This window comes from Lactuca virosa, chromosome 3 (genome assembly GCF_052849685.1).
Source record: "Lactuca virosa cultivar CGN04683 chromosome 3, Lactuca_virosa_CGN04683_v6, whole genome shotgun sequence".
In the NCBI taxonomy this organism is placed as follows: Eukaryota; Viridiplantae; Streptophyta; class Magnoliopsida; order Asterales; family Asteraceae; genus Lactuca; species Lactuca virosa.
The window spans coordinates 207567007-207576551 of NC_136428.1; the positions used below are offsets into that span (position 1 = coordinate 207567007).

General features: G+C 32.3%; 1 protein-coding gene across 1 annotated transcript; it reads left to right on the forward strand.

Moving 5' to 3' along the window:
* Positions 1-3021: 3021 nt before the first annotated feature.
* Positions 3022-4460, forward strand: LOC145166933 (FAD-dependent oxidoreductase family protein). The gene has a single exon (XM_079085985.1). The coding sequence runs from the start codon at positions 3120-3122 to the stop codon at positions 4338-4340; it is 1221 nt and encodes a 406-aa protein (XP_078942111.1). The 5' UTR covers positions 3022-3119; the 3' UTR covers positions 4341-4460.
* The last annotated feature ends 5085 nt before the right edge of the window (positions 4461-9545 follow it).

Below are 9545 nucleotides of genomic sequence, written 5' to 3' on the forward strand. Positions count from 1 at the left end.
TGACACTTGAGAGAGAATTGAGTTTTGGATCTTGAAATTGTGAAAAGTGATAAATAATGACTAAGTGTCATATTTATACCCTCTTTTTAGGGTTTACGGCCGTAAACACCTTTGTTTAGCCCGTAAACTCCAAACTCTTGGAGTTTTGCGACATTATTGTTGCACAATAAACCCTAGGGCATCCTCTCTCCTGTTATCTCCTGAAGTACTAATCTTAAAATACTCAAACTTATTCCAAAAAGCTTGAAAATTAGCAGAAACAGTTTTAACTCCTATTGAAGTGAATGGTTGTACAGAATAGAAATTTCGGGTTGTCACAAAAAAGATGACAGGGATTATGTGGGGATGGTTAACCTGAAGTCGTCTTTGATAATAGAACGATATAAGGAGATGAAGAGGGGTTGAGATTAGAAAACTGTGAAATCATCTTTGATTATAAAGACTTATTAGAGCGAATTTATTCTAAACTCAGAATATTTATGGATTTTGATTTTGAAATTCTTGGGGTATGGAAGGAAATATAAAAACACACAGACAAATGATTTTTTTTTAATATAAAATCTTCAATTTGTTTAACCAGACATGATAACTAATAGGATTGTAATTTCAAATCCTTCATATTTATTACTCCCAATTCCTCCAAACCATACACATGTTTAGAGTATGTGGACCATTCAAAGCAGATGTTGGAAATTACTATACAAACTTAATCCCATTAGTATCAAAAATGACACACCATGGATAAAAAAACCATGAAAGGGTTGTTTTTTTAGGAACATGCATTTAAATGAATTAACACTTACCGAAAAGATTGATTGCATGAATTCATCTGTATCAACAATTGGTAATGAATAGTAACTGATATCTACCTGTTCCAAATAAACAGCAAAATGCCCAAATTATATACAAGGTAAACCACGATTTTTCATTGAGATAGGTAATTGAATATATCCCAAACATAATATCATATAACCTTTGATGCTCTCTAATAATGGCTAAATATAAAAGTATAACATTAAACTTAATTTTTTTGTAACATAATCCCTTTCATTTTTTTCTTACCAGCCTCATCATTCCACCGGTTATCATAAATTCAATTAATCACTACAACTTCAACTACCGAAAAAAGTTGAAAAAAAGTTCATCAAAGCATTCAGCTCGCAAAAAACCATATTAAAACCAAATCATAACTATATGAGAATGTCGGAAACGATTACGTGGAATTCACTGCACCGGCAATAAACATGGGGTTGGATCATTAAAACCGTTCTTTATTGTTTAGTCCAATATTTTACTGCTTCAAAAAGAATCTGTATTTTTAAGTAGAATGCTATAAAACATCAATCAAATGAAAGTACGTTGCTATTGCAACAATAGAAACTTACTTTTATTTATTGGTGTTTTAACATATTTACAAATTTATGCTATTCGTTTCTATTCCATCAGATGTAACAAAAATCATATTTACTTGAAATATACAAAATGTTACCTTGACTTTGTACATGGCCACATTTCTTCTTCCTATCATCCCCACCAAGGCTAGCTATGCCTATCATATCCAAACCAACTGAAGTTGCAATCACATTAATTATTAGCTGCAAAGTCTTAAAGTATAATTGTTTCCAAGGGTTACTTCAAAACCCCCTATTAACAAAACAATGGGCCTAATCATCTTTAGAAAATAAATCAAGTAAAGATCGTCTAAAAACCATTGTTAGTATTTATTTGAAAAAAAATACTTATAAAAGTTCAAATGAGATGATATATGTGTGTAAGACATATTGTTTCTTATCTTTTCTTTTACATTAAGTCCTGGATGGTAAACTCAAAACCTTAAAAAAACATTAATAGATGAAAAAACGTATACATGTTCAGCCCTTAAAAGACATCCATCGAAAAAATATGAATACATAAAACTATTCGAAAAAAGAATAGGCATATCAAAATAGTTTATAGAAACAATTTCATTTACAAAAGCATTACTATAATGTAAAAAATAATCGATGTAGTGGTTAGGTATATTTTCTACAATTTTGAGGAGCAAAAGTTCAAACCTAAAAAAAAGACTGTAGCTTGCAATAAGCCACATACCAACTGAAACTTATTGGGATTTATATGTAAAAGTTCAATAAGCCACGATGCTGTAAAGGATCACGTGGATTGTGATGATGCAAATCCTTGGAAAGACGATGCTGTAAAGGAACAATTTAGATCAACATGATGGTTAATATTAAACAGAAATAACAACACAAGAAGAAACAAAAGATAAACACATGCACGGGTAGGGGTATATCAAGAAATCAAGAAACTAAATACATATACACATGACCAATAACAATTAAGCAGTCACACACATGCATACACATTGAGAACCAGAAAGTGATGTGAAAAAAACAACAGAAAAAGAAACAAAAGATAAACAAACAATTTGAAAGTATGTTTTTTATAAAATTACCGATTGGATTGAACTCTTTGATTGAACAGAAAATTTTCGACTGTGATGATTTGATCCTTGGAAACACGATGCTGTAAAGGATCACGTGGACTGTGATGATGCAAATCGTCGGAAAGACGATGCTGTAAAGGAAGGATTCATATCATATAATTGAAGTGTATATTGAGCAGAATATGATCAAATTGAGGTAATAAAGAAAATTAAATGCAATTGATATCATTCCTTAAATACGAAATTGGATACCATAATAACATGATATTAATCGGGTATGTAATGAATTTTGAGTTAATATGTATAGTTGTTATCACCGAGTAAAAATTTAAACAAAACAAAGCGTTCTTTTTATCATTATCAAAATAGATGTATAGGTGAAAGAAAGAAGGGGTATTATTGGTATTTTTCTTTTGGCATAATTCAGTCGTTTAGAATGAACACATGGACTTTTGGTTTTGTTTATTAGATTGGGAGATTAGGGTCACACTACCAAAATTCAAATGTTAAAATTAAAAATACTATTTATAAGTTTATAATCACGATCAATTTCTATTTTAGATAACTAGATCTTTTTCAAACGGGCCTTCGAAAAATGGGCTTTAAGGTTGTCTGTTCTACACAGACACGTGTCTTGCAGTCTTATCGTCGTTCTAGGATTTCGTAAACGTTGATGAAATCGCCGTTTTCCGTTTCTTCTAGACTCGTTTCTATCATCACCACCGTTCGCGCATCCATGGACGACGACCCCCAAAAACTCGATACAACTAAAAAGCGAGTAGTGGTATGCGGCGGCGGAGTAATCGGCGTTTGCACGGCCTATTTTCTCTCCAAAAAAGGCGCCGCCGTCACCCTCATCGAGCAATCATCCATCGCCTGCGCAGCATCAGGTAAAGCCGGTGGCTTCTTAGCTCTCGATTGGTGCGACGGCAGCCCTATCTCCTCCCTTGCTCATGCCAGCTTCAATCTCCACCGTTCACTTGCCGAAGAACTAAACGGCGGTGAATCCTACGGCTACCGTCCACTCAACACCCTAAGTCTTTCCGTTGCCGAATCAGAAAACCCACCACCACCACATAGCCGGAAATCAACACTTCCGCCGTGGATCGACGGTCCAGCTAAAAGCCCTAAAACTATCGGTACGACGGAGACCACCGCCCAAGTCCACCCCCAGTTGTTTACCCGGACGTTGATCGAGAAAGCGGTGGCGGAGTATGGAGTGAAAGTTGTAATCGGGAAAGTGAAGAGCGTAGAGACAAGTGGAGGGAAGGTGAGGGTAGGGATGGAGGGCGGTGGTGGGATTGACGGCGATGCGGTGGTGCTTGCGCTTGGGCCGTGGACAAGTAAGTTTACTTTGTTGTCGTCGGTGATTCGTGTTCATGGTGTTAAGGCTCACAGTATAGTTTTGGAGCCTAAAGAAGCTAATGCGATTACTCCGGATGCTCTTTTTCTCACTTATTCTCCGGCCAACGGTGGTCAACCGATGGATCCTGAAATTTATCCCCGTCCGACCGGGGAGGTGTACGTGTGTGGAATGTCATCGGAGGAAGAGATTCCCGACGACCCGGAGGAGATTCAACCGAACATGGATTCAATCGGAGTTCTGAAACGGGTGGCGGAGAAGGTGTATAGTCATTTGGGAGGAGAAGCTCGAGTGAAAGCGGAGCAAGCGTGTTTCTTGCCTTCTACGGATGACGGTGTTCCGGTGATTGGGGAGGTTCCCGGGATGAAGGGGTGTTTTGTGGCGACCGGACATAGCTGTTGGGGGATTCTTAATGGTCCGGCCACCGGAGCTGCGGTGGCTGAGCTGGTGTTGGATGGTTGCTCAACCGTTGTGGATCTTACCCGGTTTAGTCCGGGTCGGTTTGTTGGTGGGAGAGGAAGGAGGCGATGAATTGAATGGTTTTGGGTATTTGAATAATGTGGAGCAAAAGTATGTGAATTGTATTTTTTGAACTATTTTGAGAATAAAGAATGTAAAAAAAAAAACTTTTATGAATAGTTTTGTGTTATAGCTCTTATTGTTCCAAACATAATCGATTATTTTCTGTTATTTGTCGGGAAATTTGTGTGATAGTGTAGTCTTAACACATAAGAAAAATCAAAAGAAATGTAATAGTATCAACTTAAAGAAACATAAATGCATGTGATGATAATGGTGATAATGGGAGTAAGCACGTAATGAAATTCGTGCTTCTAGAAGAATGTATTGGTTGCATAGGCCAATGTATTACGAATTCAAGCAATTGCAGATATCTGAAATGGTGAGAAAGTAGATTTATTGTGAACTTGAATATCGTATAGATAGATTATGGAAAGGAACGAAGATCATTCGAACGTTCAAAATTAGTAATGTAAATCGTGTTTTCCTTAATTAGGTTTAATTTCAATCTACCTACATCAGAACCCCAATCTAGGGTTTTTTAATAGTTAATAGATATCGATTCGGAAGATGAAATGCAAGCATTTACTGTACATCGGAGAGTGTAATATATATATATATATATATATATATATATATATATATATATATATATATATATATATACACACAAGAAAAACACATCGAAACTGAAATGAGAAATTATTTTGTTGCTTCATAGCGGAAAATGAACACAATCTGTAAGAAATTCAAGAGTCAATCGCGTCTTCAACAACAATTATTTTGCTTGTTCTCTCCCTTTTTTTACCGAACTGCCTACATTAACGTCTTGTTCTCGAGTTTTTTTTAAGGAATGAGAGGTAGGGGAAAGATCCTTTCTTTTCCTTCCCTCCTTTTCCCCTCGCAAAAATGGGAGTAAAGATTTCACAAAAATAAATATTTTCTTTCTCTCTCGATCTTTCTTTCAATTCCTTTTCTTTCTTTCTTTAAATGAAACTGAAGAACAAGAACATGAAGTAAGGTGATGATACGTTGAAAAAACAATTGTGGCTTTAATATAGATAACTTTTATGATTAAAACAATCAACTTTAGATGATTAGAAAAAAAAAGGTAAAGAAAAGCATTTAGGGGTGATTTCAAGTGTTTGGATACATTATGCTTTTGATTATATTAAATATGTAGAGAAAATCGAAAAAATAATTATATTGGGTGGGAAAGTTTAATAAAGTAATATTTTCTGGTTATCTAAAAATTGATCATAAATTTGGTAGCGAATCATACTTTGTAATTTGAAATATTTGTGCCATGTCCAAAATGTTTGCCATTTTTCCTTTCACCTTCGGAGCATCATCTAAAACCTCTCAAACCTTCATTCGCAGTAGTTTAACATTTTGAAATGTCTCGAGATAGTTATGAGTTATCCATCAAACTAAATAAGTTATTTTTAATACATCTTCAGCTTACGCGATAGATTCTTTTTCTCAACTTCGAATTGAAAATATTGTTGGAACATTTTAGATTTGTCTCGCATAGTTTCCGAGCAGAGGAAAAACGTTTTCTTAGTGATGATTATGCTTGGGTTTAAAATAAGGAAATAACCTTAAGCAAAATTCTTATACTCTAGGGTCATAAAGGATAAAATCATGTTTTGTGAAATAGAAAATAACAAAATACAGACAATTGTTTACAGAAAATGACAAGAAACCTACAATCATTCAACATTTGAGATTTTATCCAATAACCTTTGGTCACCAATCTTTAGAAAAATCTCAATAAAAGAGTAGATATTTTGCCACTTTTCATTTTTTTTTTATAATTTTTAATTTCTTTTCGCTTAATCTGTAAAAATGATACATGTTTTTTTTCTATAATTTTACATTTAAATTTAAATCTTCCTCTAAGTCCCTTAAAATTATAATGCATATATTTTGGAATGCCAAATGAATAGTAATGTTTTGCTCATTCAGATTTTGGCCACAATTCTTTGTGGTATTGACACTTTTGGTCTCTGAGATTTTTTAGGTTGTCAACGACTACTCACTTGGTTATATTTTTGGGTGGTCGTTTTTGTCCTTTTTGAAACGTGTATTCTTCTTCTGCAATTGATTTACCTTTTTTTAGCCAAGGGTTTTTTTCAAGAGATATACTAGTATTGACACTTTTGATCCTCCTTGCTTCTATCGCTACTGTAAACCAATAAAAATGAGATTGGTGTCGACGAGGCTTATTGTTTCCTCAGTCAATTCAATTCAATTCACCGCCAGATTCCACAAGAAAATACTTCAACATTGATTGAATTATCAAATCTCTTTCTACATCCCCTTCCCTCCTTCTTCTATCTTCATCGGTTTTTGACCACCGACTCATATCTCTTTTCGGCGGTAGTGGATGTACTCCCTTCTCGCCGAACCTCATATTCTTGATGTTTCAAAATCGATTAATTGAGTTCAGATGTCGATTGTCTATGAAATATATCTACAATTCCAATCGTGTGACCTCCATCTGCTCTACTGTCGTTTCTTGATTTCACTTTTAGTGTTAATCGATTCAGGAATCAACGTAATCGACCAATGCGACGAAAGTTTGATAGTTTTTCTTGATATTTGTTGCGGTTCAACGACAATGGATGGAGCTCACAGACAAAATTTAATCGGTTTAGATATCCATGCTTTGTAGCTTCTATCTAGCATGTCTATTCAAGAAATATGACAGAGGTTTCATGGTTTTGGTTGTTGTTGCAAATATAGGAGAAGACATCAAAGAGGCAAGGGTGATTGAGAACTTAAGGTCGATCGTATTCAGGGAATCGAAGAGTTTAGAAGGAAGTTATGCTAAATCCAGGGCTACGATTTCAACAATGGGATTAATTATTCATAGATTATGAAATCCCTAATTTTTACTTCCTTATATCGTTTTTCATGTTTTTATGATCTTAGGGTTATTTTTTGTGTTTTTTTTATGTATAGGTTGTCGGAGATGCTAAAGTGCAAAGTCTTCTCATGAGTTCCATTCTTGTCCACTCCTACTACTACCACAACCTATGAACTTATCTGGATCTCATCTATGTTACTGCAATCTTCATCTTCAGATCATTTATTTTGAGGTAGTTAAATTATTTAACATACATTCAATTCATACGACTCCATTTTTCAACATTTTTCTTGGGTTTGGTGTTTTTCTATTAAACAAGGGTGTTGTAGAAACAAATAAAAATACAGATGAGGAAGAATGCTTCGTTGGTGAAGAAGAAGCAATTTGGGTATTAAAATTATTCCTGCCTTACATCAATGAATTTCTCTTGAAAGTCAAAGCATTTCTTTCTTTAGGTGATCCTTCTACTACTATAAAGGTAAATTGTTCTTTAATTAAAATTTTCACAGATTTTGATGTGAAACTTAATCTTTGTTTGCAAGATCAGTTAGAAAGGAGAAAGTAATCATATAGAAAAGCTAGGGGCAAGATTAGGAAAAATTTGTCAAGACTGGAAAAAAGCTGAATCAACCAACTTAGAAACTATGCCTCTTCAAGATAATGTTTGGGAAAAGAAGGTAAGTTACTTTTTGCCTTTTGTTTTAGTTATCAAAAAAGGGATCACCAGAAAGTAGCTACATTGTTCTAATACTATGATAGAAGTCATAAAATGGATAGATCATAGATGCCTTAGCATTAATGATACATATACACATTATGTTTTGTTAAAGTTTTATTTTGTAAGTTTATTGATTGTTTTGTGTTGTGGTAGGCATGAAGAATGGTCTGTGTATGGGTGAGTATAAGGCAACTATGCCTCAGAAAAACCTTATGTATGGGCTTATGCAACTCTTTTCATTTCCATTCAAAACATTATGAGGCATGACTATTGGTATTTCTCATATGTGTAGCATTTGCAACATGTCTACATCGTTGCAAATTGAATTGGTGAGAGTTTTCTTCATGAATATATGCAGTTTGTTTCTAACCCATTTTCTTTAACATGTGTTTTTGCTCAAGAGATTGGGGAAGGAATGGAATTGTAGATTTCATTAGAATGAAAAAAAAGGCTTTTTGTTTTGTTCGATAAAATCAGAATGGAATAGAATTCCTTTAATTTCATTAATGTTCATTCTATCATGGATGATGGAATGGATTGAAAAATTACAATATACGTGTTTTCTTTATTTATGTGAATTATAATGACACAATTCTCTTTTAAAAACATTTCATGATTATAATTAGTTACAATTTAATTTTCTAAAAATAACAATATATATATATATATATATATATATATATATATATATATATATATATATATATATATATATATATATATATATATATATATATATATATACTTTTTGTTGTATTTAGGTGTCATCTACCTGTTATGATGTTTAAGTTTTTTATTTTTTTTAAACAAAAAATATATTTATTATAATTAAATAGTATATAAAGTGTAGTTAAAACTTAAAACTATACATATAGTGAAAAAATATATATGAAAATTCACTCCAATCCTACAAGCCAACTACACATGATAATGGAATGTAATGACTCGTTCCATTTTTTTTCTTTCATTACCCGCTCGATTACATATTTGTATTCCTTTTTTCAATGAGAATATATAATCTATAAAAAAACCTTTATTATTTTAGGTATTAAGATATTTATACATCTGAATGTAAATTTGGTTGTTTCCTGTTCTTTACAGGTTTCATACATATTGTCAGGATTTGAGTGTTATATATATATATATATATATATATATATATATATATATATATATATATATATATATATATATATATATATAGGGAAGGGTTATTTGGAAAACAAATAAACCCTAAAAATCATAAAAATGCATAAAAAATACTTAGAGATTACAAAACTTTTTTTTTAATTTTTTTATAAAAAAATCGCAGGTTTTTTAATAAACTCGCTGAAAAAAAATAAAAAATCAATTTTTTTTATAAAAAAGAATTTTAAATTTTTTTTTTCAAAAAAAAAAATCATCGAATTTATTTAAAAACATGCGATTTTTTAATAAATAATTCAAAAAAAAGTTTTGTGATCTCTAAGTATTTTTTTTATGCATTTTTATGATTTTTTAGGTTTTTTTAGAGTTTTTTGTTTTCCATAGAACCTTATATATATATATATATATATATATATATATATATATATATATATATATATATATATATATTACATCCATTCCATTCCTTCCCGTTCTTGAT

Excerpts from the sequence above, each read along its gene's own strand:
- LOC145166933 (XM_079085985.1), top strand. The coding sequence starts at position 3,120 with ATGAAATCGCCGTTTTCCGTTTCTTCTAGACTCGTTTCTATCATCACC.